This window comes from Ammospiza caudacuta, chromosome Z (assembly GCF_027887145.1).
Source record: "Ammospiza caudacuta isolate bAmmCau1 chromosome Z, bAmmCau1.pri, whole genome shotgun sequence".
NCBI lineage: Eukaryota > Metazoa > Chordata > Aves > Passeriformes > Passerellidae > Ammospiza > Ammospiza caudacuta.
Genome location: NC_080632.1, coordinates 34,510,050 through 34,525,605, shown reverse-complemented (window position 1 = coordinate 34,525,605; position 15,556 = coordinate 34,510,050). Strand labels below are relative to the sequence as shown.

The 15,556-nt window shown below is 37.6% G+C and overlaps 1 protein-coding gene across 5 annotated transcripts in view; it reads right to left on the bottom strand.

Moving 5' to 3' along the window:
* Positions 1-15,556, bottom strand: part of TJP2 (tight junction protein 2) — a 63,007-nt gene that overhangs the window by 12,629 nt on the left and 34,822 nt on the right. For 3 of the 5 annotated variants that reach the window (XM_058824359.1, XM_058824357.1, XM_058824358.1), the window contains 8 exons: positions 9,088-9,141; positions 7,022-7,146; positions 4,675-4,777; positions 3,647-4,220; positions 2,022-2,125; positions 1,726-1,879; positions 633-741; positions 393-532 (listed from right to left, as the gene is read on the bottom strand). In XM_058824359.1, the coding sequence (XP_058680342.1) occupies positions 393-532; positions 633-741; positions 1,726-1,879; positions 2,022-2,125; positions 3,647-4,220; positions 4,675-4,777; positions 7,022-7,146; positions 9,088-9,132 (1,354 nt within the window). In that variant the 5' untranslated portion in view covers positions 9,133-9,141. Of the gene's footprint in view, positions 1-392; positions 533-632; positions 742-1,725; positions 1,880-2,021; positions 2,126-3,646; positions 4,221-4,674; positions 4,778-7,021; positions 7,147-9,087; positions 9,142-10,409; positions 10,499-11,403; positions 11,447-12,981; positions 13,054-15,556 lie in introns of those variants that run through there. The other 2 variants (XM_058824356.1, XM_058824355.1) reach the window with 2 other exon arrangements.

The window sequence follows — 15,556 nt, the reverse complement described above, 5'->3', positions numbered from 1 at the left end:
AAAAATCAAACATGTCTGACTAAAATTAATTTATTTATCTTTTTTTAAATTCTTGAAAAAGAAAAAAAGTTCAAGGAAGGGATACACAACTCTTTAAAGCAAGCTAGATCAGACTTCATTTGTCTACTTAGGGTAACAGTCTAACAGCAGATGTTTTAAGAGAGTATTTGCTTTTTTCAGGTGGTAGGTCTAATAAACAACTACGGTCAAAAAACTATCAGGTGTTTCTTCCCTGCACCACAAAGCAAAGTGGTGCAGGAAAGAAACAACTTCTTCTGTGTGTAAGGGTGGGGCTGACATGAAGAGCATAACAGTTTTATCAACATGGTTGAGGGAATGGACATTCTGTGGCCAGGGGAAGAAAAAAACAACCAAAACCTTCAGGCTCTGACCTGCTGGGTCATCTTGGTACTTCGGTTCTTTGTTTGAGTCCACAGCTGTAAGAGCAGGAGCAGCAATGTCACCAGTTGATTTGAATGGAGTAGGCATTGCTCCCATTCTGGACATCCTACTGGAGGGATCCTCTTTTGCACTAAAAGGAAGAAATCAGAAATGAAATCAGGTAAGAATGCATATATTTGAATAACTTCTTTGATAAGCAAGAGGAAAATGAACTAGAGAACATTTCTTACTTTGGTTTCTCTTTCAGTTTTTCATTGGATGAATGTGAATCTAGATCAGAATGATGTGATCTGTCATCTTGAGGGGAGAATGATCTGTTTGACTCTATTTCAGAAATATCTGTAAAGATATGAAATGTAAATGAAGACATGAGGGATTTGTTTAAGTTATCTGTTCACCTGATCAGCCTATGTATTTACAAAGTTTTCAGATAGAGGATACACTGAACATTTCAGCCCACTCTCATCTCAAGTTGGATTTGACAAAGATTCAAAAAGTGCCTTTTAGTGCTTCTACCCCTCCACCCTCCCAAAATATTTCAAGAAAGTTTCACACAACTTTTAACAAACACACTCACATCAATAACTACTTTTAGCATACCACACATACCACATGCATTAGCTAGTGCTAGCAGGCTTTGATTTGAAATGTCATGGAGGTTTCCAAACCAACCTTCACATCAACAGGCATCACATCACTGCCCTTTAGCAGCAAAGGAAACAAGAGTGGCTCTTGGATTTGAAATGCACCTCAGACTTCACAGTTAAACCTACAGGAAGTTCCACCCCATATTCTGACACCAGAAAAGCAAGTATCATGTTCCACATCCCGCTCTCCCAAACATTCTGAGCTCTTCCCAAAGCAAGCTAAAGCTGAGAGATACAGCTCACACACTTAAATAGAACAGGTGCTGGGAACAGAAATCAGTCATCCAGGGTCACTTAATTTCCTCTTGTCCTGACATTTCTTCCCTCCATTTGAATGCTGCCATGAATGTTAATGTCTTCAGAAGGAGAGACCAGTCCAAAGCACTTGTTTTAAAAATTTTTATTAATGCACCTGATTTGCTTGCTCCAAGAATTTTGCCAGATTTTGCCAGACCAACATTGCTCCTTCTATGTCTGCCCCTTCCTAAAATATAACTATATGGTTACTATAAAATTATTTTCACCTAAAGGAAGGGTTGCTGAGTATTACTTAGGTTTGTTTGCTTTTCATTGTTTTTCTTGAAGAACCTAATACCACTCTACCACAGCAAAACGATATAAGCTCCTTTTTGTCCTTGCACAGAGTCCAGAAGTTTGGATCCACATTAAACCTCACCATCCATTTCTGAGTCACTGTCATTCAAGCAAGGAATGTTGAGCAGTGTCTGCTTTCGGTCCCTGAGAACAACCAGCTGGAGTTTCCCACGTGATTTCTCAATCAATTTCCGGGCATCAGCTAAAGACATGTTCTCTGTCACTGTACCATTGATCTGGACACAAAAAGACAACAATAACAAACAAGTCTGCATTGTGCTCAAGTTTAATAGTGAACTTGACTATAACATGACTTGGTTCAGAATTACCACTATAGCCAGTACCTGCCAAACTGCTAGCAGTAAAACCAGAACAGACCTTGAGAATGATATCTCCTTCATGAAGGTTGCCATCTTTGGTTGCTAGGCCAGTACGGGTCATTTCTTTTATGAAGATCTGACTTCCAAGACGGAGTCCATACTCTGGAACCAAGAAGATAATTCACTGTAGCTTAAAAGATGAGCAAGGATGCATGGTTTTAAAAACTACACAGTGTTTCATGCATCAAACACCATCATACCATGAGAGAAAAAAAAAAAAAAAACAAAAAAACCCCAAAAAAAAGTAGGCCTAGTAAATCCACTTCACCCTAAGCCGAGCCTCTGATACCTATGCTGCCATTACTATTGAACAAACATTATCCCAAATCCAATTACAGTTGGACTACTGGTCTGCACCTTCAACAGCAAAACAATGCCTTTGTTCTGGAGCTGCTTATTAATGTACTAGATTAGCTTCTCCGATTCGTATTTTGCATGGCATAGAGGGGGAAGAGGGTCTAAAAGCACTAACAGAAATATTTATTTTCATCAGTTGCTGCATGCTGACCCTGTCCTATCTGTACTCCAGGAAATGCTTTCATTGTTTCAAGCAAAGGAATTGTTTTTTATTCCCCTGCCCCCTTCTTTCCCTGTGATCTAAGTTACTTGGGTAATATATTAGCTACTTAAAAAGAAAGGCAACATCCCTAAAAAAACACGCATCCTAGAACAACAGAATGTTGTCCTGCTTTAAAAGATCACCATATTTCAGCAAGTCTGTAAAGTATCCATATGAATGGCAGAGATTATTACGGTATAGCTAAACACAAAAGTTAACAAATGCAGCTTATATTTCTCCTTAATTGCATACATATCTGCATTATCTTTACAAGTGGAAACATTACATGCAGAGGAAGAAGAGGAAGGAGAAAAAAGGACTGCTGCTAGAGCCAATAAAAAAAAAGAGATTAGCTCCTGCATACAAAATTTAATTAGCAAAAAATTATCAAAATTAGAACAGGGTGGATTCGGAAAAAACCCAACAACCACATCCAATCCCTCCAGAAATAAACCACCATTCCCTCCCCCAGAAAAAAACCCAAAGAGAAAATTATGTACAACATAATCTCATATATGCTTTCCAGCACAAGTCTTTATTTCACAGTGAAAAAAGGTCAGGCTTTTGGCTTTCATTTGCACACTTCAATACTCAGCAAAGAAAGGCTGAAATACTGCCATTTCAGTATTTCAGCTGCTGCTATTTCTGTATTCTTTAACTACCAGATGCAAACAAACTGTATTACTAAAGGCAGAGTCTACTCTTTACCCTTTCTAGCTAACCTTTTTGTAGATGTGCCAAATGTAATCTGAATCATGATCAGATCAATGTTTTCCCTCAGAACCAGGAGAAAAGGGCAGAGAAAATGGAAAACTATGGACACAATGGCTTGAAAAGACTGAAATTATGTGAGTGAACAAATCTTTGTTCAAAGGCGAAGTTCAAGGTTCTGCGCAAAAAGCATCCCAAATCAGCCAGAAGGAATGAAAGAACAACTTAAACCATCGGTTTAAAAAGTCAACACTTAACCTGCAAAAGTAGAAAGTAATTCAGTTCTTCTCTTTTCCCCACCAAAACCCATGCTGTACTGGAAGTCGACTCCTCTCCTCCCCTGTTATACCCACCTTCATTATGTCTGCCTTTTGTTAAGAGAACACTGATTGGTGCATTCTGATCCTGCGGTCCTAGGTACTCATGTTGGCGGTGTATTTCAGGCGAAGGACTGCGGGAACGAAGCCTGTCCCGACTACGACTCCTTATTTCCCTCCCATATCTAGGATCAGATAAAGATCCATGACTGTAACTGGGTGGGCTGTAGTCTCCTCTGTAGTCCCGCTCATAGCCAGCATCCCTGTCGATGCTCCTTCCCCTGCTCCGATCTCTTCTATAGTCTCGATCCAAGCTCCTGTCCACGCTCCTACCACGACTTCGGTCACGGCTGTAGCTGCATTCCCTGCCACGGTCTCTGCTTCGCCCTCGGTCGTGCTCTTCTCTATAGCTCTGATCCAGGTTGTTTCCCCAGCTTTGGCTGCGCCCTCCATTCCCACTGTGCCAGCTTCTCTCACTGTAGCCACTTCGAGCACTTTTGCCATCAAATTCTGCATGGTCATCCATTACATCCAAAGCTCTGTCCTCATAGTCAAGAGAGGGGCTTCTCTGCAGTGCAGCAGCCTGCACTTTCCTTGGTCTTTTCACTACCTGTACAGTACAACAGAAAACAAACAAACAAAAAAACTCCTATCAAAGATCAGAATGTGAAACTGAACAGATGAATATTCTTCATGTTTCAAATATATACTGAGGACAAAAAGAAGGAAGAACAACATTCTATTTATTATTGGACAAGATCTGTGTATGCAGAACATAATTTGCCTCATGTAATTTATATTTTGTACCACTCGTTAAAAACATTTATACCACATTATAAAATAAACATTTTATTCTCAGTTATTCAACAAGGTAACTTTGTCATACTGTTGATTAATTTCCATTTGTTTCACCTGCAGAAAGTATGTCTTGGTTTTATTTGTTTTGTACTTTGCATATGGCAAAGGACTGCTTTGCTTTTGCCTTTATACTCTTTATAGAAGAAAACCAAAATCTTGACTGGTTACATACCACTGTACACTGAATATATTTGGAATTTACTTACAATGGTGGCCACCTTTCCACTTTTCCTAAGCTGCTGAACTGCAAAAGAATGTAGAACATTTTCCATCGGGGTCCCATTAACTATGACCACTCGGTCGTTTTCTCTGGAAACGGGAAGGGAGATAAAAAAGGAAAGAGAAGATTTAAGAGGAGCCTTCATGAAAACAGCAGAGCAAAATTTCTTCTTTTGTTCCTTTTTTTTTTTTTTGACAGAGGAAACCTATGGATTGAATTCAGTTTAACAGGGAGTTTTGCTTTACAACTGTGTTTGCTATATTAATTCTACTATATCTGAATACCAGAAGCAGCTTTCCGTACATCTAAAAAGTAGACATGGAGCAGCACTGTCTTTGTGCATATACTGTGTTCTGCTTAAGTACCTTGCCATAATGTTTTCTAAAGAACATTTGTGATGAGTTTTGAAACTTTTTTATTTTGATCTTTCAGAACTCCTAGTTTTTTACACCTAGAAGTGCTAGATTTCTTTCACATAAGAATTTCACAAACGCTTCAAACTGCTGCAGCCATACCAGTATTCAGGCAAATATTGACAAGTACAACTACAGTACAGTTTTCTTAAAGTCTGGTGTTTGGAACACATTTACTCTGTAGGAAGGTGATTGGGAGAAATAAAAAAAACCAACCCAACAAAACAATAATACAGAAGAAGTCCTCCTTGCCCTAAACATAGGCCAACTGAGATTACTAACTTTTTTGCTCAGACCTCCTGCATATCAAACAGACCACTAACACCTAACTCACCTAACCCCTATGAAATAGCTCCATAACACTGATTAATTTAACCCCATAATTTTCATAAACACACTTCAATGACGAAAGTGAAGAAGATTTAAAGAAAACCAAATTACCACTCCTCATACTCCTGATATTAGTTTTTTCTCATGACTACCCAGTTACAATCAGAGTATTAGCTCAACAAATTACTGGTTACTTTGCCATTTTCTACTGGATGAAAGAAATCTTTGGTACCAACTATTTTATCGTCATTATAATCAAATCACATCACAATCTTCTGTGCAAATAAGAAGATTATATACTCTAAGCCTCCATTTGTAAGGCACTCTTACTCCTATATGATTTTTGTGCCTCTTTTCATATCCTTCCAATTCCTTTTAGTGAAGAGTATGCCAGAACAGCATGCTATATTTCAGTATCAGTTTCATCCAGGTTTATATACAGGAATTAAAACAGCTCTCTGGATAGTCCATACATCCAAAGCTAGTATTGAACTTCATGTTGCAATATTATGCCAAAAGGTCCATCTACATGTGCTCATTTTACCCTGCAAAAGATGACAGAATGGTTTTACCCATCCACTCTGAAGGTTAAACTTATATTCCTTGATTTGGAGGAAAAGCTTTACCTTCATTTTTCTTCAGAATGTGTTTTGTCTGAAAGTGCCCAAATATCTTGGTATTCCCTTGCCATCATCAATTTACCTATGATCTTTCATAATTTCTGGACATGATTTCTTTCCCAAATCACAGGTGATTATGGAACAGGATGGATGACAGTGATGGTCTGCAGGGGCCACTGCTATAAAATGTAGAATTTGGGCACTTCTGTTAAAAATTATTTGTTACATGCCTTACAATTACCCTTTTGTTTAGTTACTCAACAAAAACTCCCATATCAGCCATTTCATTTTCTGACCAAAAATAAATGCATGGCAAAAGGGACAGAATCTAATCTCTTGATTTATTATTGCTGCACAATTATTTGGTATTCTTCCAAATCGTCTAGTCATCATCAGGTATTTCAGATCAAAGGATGAAAAACTGATCTAGGACACAAACTCTCAGCCTACAGATTAACTGTTTGTACATTACAGATGCTGCCTCACCAAGGATGAAGTTATCAGAAAGACAACAGAAACACTTTATTTCCATAATTTTTTCTTTCAGATATAATGAAACATTTAGCAAACCTTATTTGGGCTGACTTAAAGTCATTCTTGGAAACTAATGATTGATCATGAAATGTGTTTACTGGAGGAGGAGCAAGGAGGATGTTTTAAGATACTAAGTTTTTCTACTGTTTCTTTAAATGAAACGCAATCTTGAAAGAAACATACTTAACTGTTAAAGACTTCTCAACACCACCGCTGAAATGTAATGTCTTTACCAACAGCAACGAACACCTCTATGTAGGGTTTACTTGTTATGTTGTTTTGGGTTTTGTTTTTTTTTAGGGACACCTAGATATTCAAGAGGGTATCAAGTCTTGAGGTGATTAAATCACCAGAATTTCAATCACATCTGTCTAAAGGTTTTATGTATTCTACAGCCATACCCCTCAAAATGCCAGACAAAGAAAAATGTGCTTACTGAAGTAATCCATCTGCTGGACCACCTGGGAGAACATCCGAGATTACTATTGATGTTTCGCCATTTTCAAAATGAGGGTTATCTCTGCCGCCAGAAACTGCAATCCCAAATCCTCGTTTTGAATCCTTTACAAAAAAACCAAATACAACAAAACTTGAATACATTGACAGGAATTTTGTCAGGGAGAAATAAGAGGAACATGAGTGTTCTAGCGATGGTGCTCTTAAGTAGATATTAAAATATGATAGCTGCATGCATAGTGTTGCAAAACCACACAGTACTTCTAGATTTAAGAAAGATTAGATTTACACATCCATGTATCAAGATGACAAGTTCCTGTCCTCCAAAACCTCTACAGCCTTATGATTGCTAGTAATTAAGTAAAGAAAATAAAATTTGCCTGCATTTTGCTTCACGATCCCATGGGTTATTTATACCAAATTCATTGTTAGGTAGATCTATTTAGTTAGTGATGCCTGGGAAAGTAGAATAGCTTGCCCAGGATCTCATCTTCATTATGATTACTAAGTAGTTCCTCAATCAAAACAACAAGATCGTGGTTGATTACAAAGAGCAATTAGTGAACTTGTGCATTGTCTATATAATTATCTTCTGTCACAATCAACTATTTTAAATATGTTAATTATATCAAACCTGTCATCATAGAGATCCATAGCAGTCTTAAGATAACATTCATAAAACCAAAGAAAATGCTTCACAGAATGCCAAGGAAACGTGTCAATAGCACCAAACCTGAGAGCTGTTAGCATAACTGAACCGCTGACAGCAAGGGGAGCACAAAACCACACAAGCTTAATTTTATCTGCTATTTAATATACACATCATATCACTAAAAATTACAAATTATGCTACATTTGAACAAAACGTTTTAACATAGTGGCAAAGTAATACATAAAATTAAACTCATGCTTTCCCCCCAACACCCAATCAGCATGTGTAGTTCATCATGTGTCACCTCTTGTTCCACTAATGTTGATAGTAACTGATTATTTCTTTGAAGAGGAAAAAAGCAATGTGGTTTTCTTTTAAAACAGCACTTTACTTGCTACGGCTTAGTTTTATAGGAAGCAGTTTGATGTTTTACACCAAAACAACAGATTCAAAGTAATGGTAAAACTAATGGTAGTGGCTGATATAGCAAGTTCAGTAGCCCTTCACCATCTAAGTAGCCTAAGACTGCCTCTGTGGTAAAGAAGTAATGCTAACTTACACAATATCAGAGATCTGAAATGCTAGAAATTACAGGAACTAGGATCTTCTTCTGCAATGTTTTTCCTGTCTACCTCTGTAACCTAGAAACCAACCTCTTTTGGGTCATCAGGCTCAGTTCATTGCAGAAGATGTGAAAAACTTGAACAGCTCAGTGCAGGCTGCTCACTGAACACAGATTATCAGAACAGCTGGGAAAACTACCATTACTGTAGCCAAAGTGCATACCTGCTACTGTGGTGTAGCAGCCCAGCTACTAAAGGACACAGGCACAAGTGCTCTATTTTCTTTAATTCAAAAGGACTCCACTTTATGAGACACTTCCTCTTTTCTCAAAAAAGAAAACTTTTAAAGTGACACTTATAGTCCACCTTTTAATAAGTTTTAATGACAGTGCTTTTCTACTGGATTCTACACTAGTATATATTAAAGTATCTTACAAAATTAAATCAGTGGAATCCTGTTCAGTGATTATTACAAAGCCTGGACATCAACCACAACCTGCTTGATAGAACCATCTGCTTTATTTTTAAGGCTCTCCAATAATGAATTTAGCTATGTGGCTGACATGTGGTATATCACACTGACATTAGAAAGACCAAACAGCAGCAAATGAGGCACTTAAATTGTTAATTGAATTTACTCCTAACATTAAAGAGTTAAACTACTGTATGAGTAGCAACTAAGCTTTAAAATAAAAACTGTAACTGATCTGAACAATTAATTAATCCTATTCTAGAATCAGACATGATAATGACATCTATTGCAAAACATACTCAAGAGTAAACCAGTGCTTGAATATTTGAAAACTAAAAATATAACAGGCACTCACTCACCTTTTGTAAGGTCACTGTGTACTGTTCCCATATCAGCTCTTCCATGCCTGGGGCCTGTTGCACACAGAAACCAATTAGAAAAACACATAGCACATAAATATTTAAATTAAAAAGTGAAATACCCAACTAAAACACAGGTTTAAAAATAATTTGCATAATATAATATTTTGGGAGAATTAGTATGAAATTAACATATTTTAAATGATGACAATTTTTATTTTAAAAGGAAAAAAATATTAATATGTGCAGAGTGGTAGAATCCCTTCACGTTTCACTGATTTAACAGCTCATTCTGATTTTCTGGAAAAATCCTTATTCAGCAAAAGCATTTAATTCAGATCAACTAGCAGTCCATAGCCCTGATTCAAATAACACAAATACTTATGGAAGACCTTTCTGTTGCAGTATGCAGTAAGATTAGCAGTTGAAACTGAGGCTTTCAAAGTGAACTAGACTCCAGATCTCTTGCATCTTGTTCATGTAGATTTAGCAAAATGTTTTGTCCACTATGAATTACATAGCTAAATATTTAGGTTCCCATCAAGAAATTAAATTTTACAGGAAAACACAATATATCACTATATAGTACAGGTATAGCCATCTCTGTGACACTGCTCAGAGACCTTTTTTTACCAAATTTCCAGTTAAAACTGATAACTTTTATCTTACATGATATAACCTGAAATCTTTCCAACACCACAGCTTAAAATATAATACAGAATAATCACCCAGCTGTGATGCATCATATATTACACAGCCAGCCCCTTCAGTGTCTGCCCTGTAAAACCAGGAGAGAAATGAGCCACTGCACTGCAGAAAAATTACACTAAAAACATTTCAAAATGGAAAGCGTCCATTGCAGAAGAAAAATCCAGGCCTTGAATAAGGATGTGCATGCACACAGTCAAGCCACAGGTTTTATTTTTTTTTACTGAAAGTGGTCTTCCTTTATCTCAGAAGACTGAATCACAGACAAAAGCTCAGTTCAGACTTAATGGTCTTTTTAAAGGCATCACAGGAGTAATGACAGCTAAACTCCAAAACATTAGACAGACAAATGACACAAGACGGGTATGCCTGTACTTTAAGGCATCCCTTGCATTTTCAGAGTAAGACTTCTGGCAGTGCCCAACTGTTCAGCAAGCTATGGATGTTATTTCTCATATGCAAAAACCCCCTTTTTGCATAGTTCCAGTTGATTCTGTGCACCACAAAGAGAAACTAGATTTACATTTGCCATTGCACATTCACTGTATTGAAAAACAAAAGTAAGTCGTGTTCAGAGATCCTGAAGGAATATGCAAAACATTCAGCATTCTTACCAGGAATTTTACAACACTGAACAGTGTTAAATTTCCACTGTTCTGCCAGAAAATGAACAATGCTTTCCAGTTTCCAGAATGTCTGGTGTCTAATTAAAAAGAAAATTAGAAATAGATGTAGATGATGGCTTATACTACAAGTAATACACAAAAGTAAATATTTCTAAATTTTGAGTTGCCGAGGTCAGACAAGAATGTGTTCATAACTATTAGTACTAAAACACATATGTCTTGGGGTCAGTGTTGAATGTGCTGAATCACATAGTAAAATTATTTTATCAGGTATTGCCATTTAACCAGCTAACATGTCAAAGCTTTCAGCTATCTGAAACTGAACCCACTTGATATATTCCCTTACACAGAGAATCTCTGCCACAAGTGAAAAATTCCTCCTTAACTAAGCTCTTCTTTAAACTGCTGTGATGCTGCCGTAAATGGAAGTGACTAGGCTTGCTTATCTGGCATGTAGGGAACAGTTTACCGACTACTGACCCTTCCTGCATTCCTGCTTTTCTATGTACTTTTAAGCTCTGCAAAAAATAAATCTGTGCTGAAGAGGGGTCTCAGTGTCATTTAAATTCCATCTGACTTCACCAAATAAACTTTTAGAAATGAAAGTCAGTACCAAATGACAGGTAAAATCTGAAGGACATGCAGATAGGTTCAAATCTTGTAGAAGCACAGAAGATGGAAAATCTTTTCCATCCTCCTCTTGGTAAAAAAGCCTCAACAACTTACACATGTAACACAAACATCACTTAAATTCAGTTTGCACTGTATGCAGCTCCTACCAACACTACGTCCCCGCCAAGAGGCCAGCTCTGAGCAGGTGCAACAGAAAGGCAGGCAGAACGCGCTCACGGGGAGCCTACTACCCATGGGGACAGAGACAGGCCTGAGAAGTGACTGCGCATTCAGTACAACACTGCAGGAAACGGACTGAGGAAAGTACTGTATCAGGAACAGATGTAAGGATATGAAATAGGAAACTTACGGGAATTTCCTTCCAGAAAACTAGGCCTTCCATGAGGAGTGGCATAAGTATAACCTTGTGCACAAGTGGAGAGATGTACTGGATTGTAAACCAAAGCATCATAAGCCTACAGAGTTAAGTTTAGTTTACTCTGACAAGTAAGTTTTATGGTATCTGGTCAAAAAAAAAAAAAAAAAAAAAAAAAAAAAAAAAAAAAAAAAAAAAAAGTAGTAAGAATGAAAGAGAAACTGCTGCCTACAGACACTAAAATTAAGGTCTTGCAAGATGCCAAGCCCATAGTATCATCTCATTTGTGCCTAGAAAAAGATCCTCATAGTATCAGTGACTGTTTCAGGTACATTCCATGTACATCTTTGGGGTTTATTTGTACCTTGAAACTGTTACTGAAAATTCAACAAGAGAATTAAGCAATTCACTTTTAAACTTGCAAGTATCTGAAAAGTAATCAATGTTTTGAAACTGCTCCTTGGGAAACTGTCTCCCATTTGCTGTACTCTGCATCAGAAAAGAAAAGCACACTATGTACTTGCAAAGCTGTTTTTGTACAATGTAATTACCAAGACAACACGACTAGCTCTGTCCTACTGATAAAGCAATGCAGGCTCTGCAACACAGTTCAAAGAACTGAATGGTCACCTTGGAAGCCCGTAAGGCAAAAACAATATCTAAACAATAATCTCTTTAACATCATAAAATGTACTGCTACTTGCCATTGTCACAATGCTAACCCATACCATCAGAGTAATGAAGAAGAGAAGACTGAGAGGGAGGGAGAGACTACAAATGTCACAAATAATCAACTGGGGACTCGATCAAAACTAATATCTAAGTCTGCACCCGAACTGCGAAATTCCTGTACTCCACATTTAGTGATGTGACTCTCCTCTGAATGCATCAAGTGATGAGTTATGAAAAGCCTTCATCACCTTGCCAATTTCTTCATACTTCATCTGTAAGGAAACACAAAGGGATCCTGAGCAGCTTGTGCATTCCTTACAGGATCGCAGTTTCACTGCAAGATTGCACACCAAAACACTGGAGAGAGAAAGGCAGGCAAATGGTTAAGAACCCCACCTCCAGTTACTAACAGTAACTGTTTTACCCCCCAGGTTTCACACAGACAAGAGGCTACCTGCAGTAAATGCAAATTATTGTAATTAGCTAGTCTAAATTCATTAGGGACTATAGTCAGTCCATTTCCAATTAGAACACTGTAGTCAGGATTTGCTTAAATCTTTCTAATCCTCACATACTAAAATGACAGGTGCTTTCTAAATACCCAAAATAGACTGTTCAGCAGAATCTTTGGCAGGAAACTAGTCAAAGTGCTAAAATCGCCAGTGTGCAAGAAACAGGCAGCTGCTGCAGCTCTAACTGACAGTCATCAAGAGATTTACACAATTACTTGCTACTGAGAGATCACCGAAGACAACTTCATTCATGCCGAAAGAAGAACAAAACCAGAAGACCTGCCACAACAATCATCTGGCTATAAAAGTGAGTTGGACAGGGGAGGGATATATGAAGGGAGGAGGGGAAGAAAAGACGTGGAGCAAGATGTAACAAAAAGCAACTCACGTGCCCTTTTAAAATCCCCAACTTTTTGACTGCATGTGACCACATTCTCTGCAGAGCTTGAGCTGTCTTCATTGTTGCAGGATATAATCTGTGAGGGAGCGCCGTACATCCTGTCTTTTCATCTGTTTCCACCACTCAACACTGTTATGTAATTCTAATACAATAGTGGCCTACATACTCTAACAAATCCTGCCGTCAGTTTCACACAGAAACACACCAAAACCGCAGCAAGGAAATGTACTGAGAGTTTAACTAACTCCCAGAAAAATGCAATGCTGTAATCTTATGTTTGTTTGTTTTTAAAAGAAGTGTTGAAAACAGATAATTATGCAGCACCTTACTCTTCTTCCAAGCACATAGGGGTTCACCCCACCAGGAACCTAATTTAAATTTACAAGAAAAGAGGCTTAAGAACCACAGCACACACTATCTGGAAATTCATATACTGACTATAATATTTTACAGAACTGTGTGGGCTTGGCTCCAGCAAGAAAAAGGAGAAATAAATGCAAAATTGTACTCACTGCAAATAACAGTATTTGCCATCAAACACTTAGTAAAGTATCATCTGTAAGAACGATGAGCTAATTGTACAGCCAAACAGATAGGTTACTTTATTGGAAAATAGGTCAAGCTACTCCCATTTATGCTGCATGAATGCTGTGAAATTTAAGCCTCAAGTGAACTTTTCCCCTAGACTTTACATAAGTTTCACAGGCAGTGAACAGACAGGAAGATATACCAATTTTGTATACAACGCTAACCAAAACCTCTATACATAGATTTCACTTTTCACTAGTAGAGAAATTTTAACTGTTAAAGAGTATTAATTTAGATGGTAGTGGAAAATGTGAAAGCTGTGTTGTTGATTTTTCAGTGGAGTTCTTTTGTTGAGTATTTTTGGTTTTTTGGGATTTTTTAGAGGATGCAGTTAGGGAGAACAGTGGGTAGGAGGGCCACAGCGGGACAAAGCATGTCTTCCAGTTTTTCCATTCAAAATGAAGACTGAATTCAGCATTCTGTATTTTAACTGTGAGGCCTCCTCTGCACTAGCCAGCCAAACTAGGATGAACAGAGGCTAGCGCCTTCATGACTGAGCTGCCAAGAGTGAACACCAAGGGAATGCATGAGAAGCACAATGACAACAGCCCCCAACTCAGGCTACCCACTTGGACGTGAGTAAGACTTTTATTAGGGTTTGGTGAAAATAGTTTAGAATCTCCATCAACATTTCTAAAGAGCACATTCCTCTCAACAGACTCACATTCACAGTTTCCAAAACTGGTATTTATTTATTTATTTATTTTTACAAAAAGGGCAGGAAAAAGAAACAAATATAAGTATGTCTTTGAGACTTCTTTAGCTGTGCTTTTTTAGCTTTTCTGTTTTCCTCCCCCTTGCCATGAAAAAAAACTTCAGAAGCACTCCAAATAGAGAAGAAAAGACCATGACATAAGAGAATAAAAATTGTGAAACATTATCCATGAGCTGAAGCAGTTATAATAGCAAGGACTCTTCTTTTTTTGGTTTTGGACTATCCTTTTTCTTTAAAGGAATATAACGAGAAAAATTAATGGATTGCCTCCACCAAAATTTAAAATGAAATTTTTCTGAAAAGAAATTTTAAAAAATAATCAAGAAATCTACGAACATTACTGCAAGTAAAGAGACCTGAGAGTTAACAGAAAGATGCAGGTGTTTGCATTTGGATGTTTAATTTTGAAGTATCTCCAGAGTAGGAATACCTCAACGCAATCCTTTTAAATGGAGATGAAAAAAATTCCAAACAAGCATTGTCCCAGACACTATCCTTTCACTGTACCTGCATGCCTCTTCACAATATACTTCACAATATACACAATATATAAAAAATAACTATAAAGGGAAATTGTAATCTAACTTCACTCCTAGCACAAGATTATAAAGGCAATTGCAACCCTTGTACATATCACACCTATTATCCACAGACATATAAAACTGAAACTCTTTTAAAGCAAGCTCAGTTCCAATGACAGATACACCCTCTGGTTCTTGCTGGGAGTCTATCCTGATAATAAAATGTTTGTGAATCACGTGGGGAAAGAAAACTAAGCGTAATGATCTGGTTTATAAAGTGGGGAAGGTGAGAAGAAAAAGAGAGCTCTCAAAAAATTCAATCAAGCAACCTCAGAACATCACAACAAAATCTTACAGCAGCAGGCTGCACCTGTCCACTCACCCTGGGGTCAAAGTTTTAAACCCAGCACTATGTTATCTCCTCCTCTAAAAACAAGGAAGAAAAAGGGTGTTTCCTAACACATAATCTATACAAGCAAGACACAATCTGTCCAAGCAAGCAGAAAGGACACCTTCAGCAGTCTTATTGGCTCAATTATGGAAGTAACACCAAAAAAGAGGTCCTAGCCCTCCAACTTTTCCTGTCCCTGCTTCGTATGCTACTATGGATATAAGCTGAGTCTAGGTTTTCCCTAAAGACAGACTTATACAACAAAGATAAACAAGAACTTCAAGTGAAAGTGATCCACTTGTAAGAGATAGAGGGGCAGAGACTCTTCTAGCCAATGACAGGAACAAC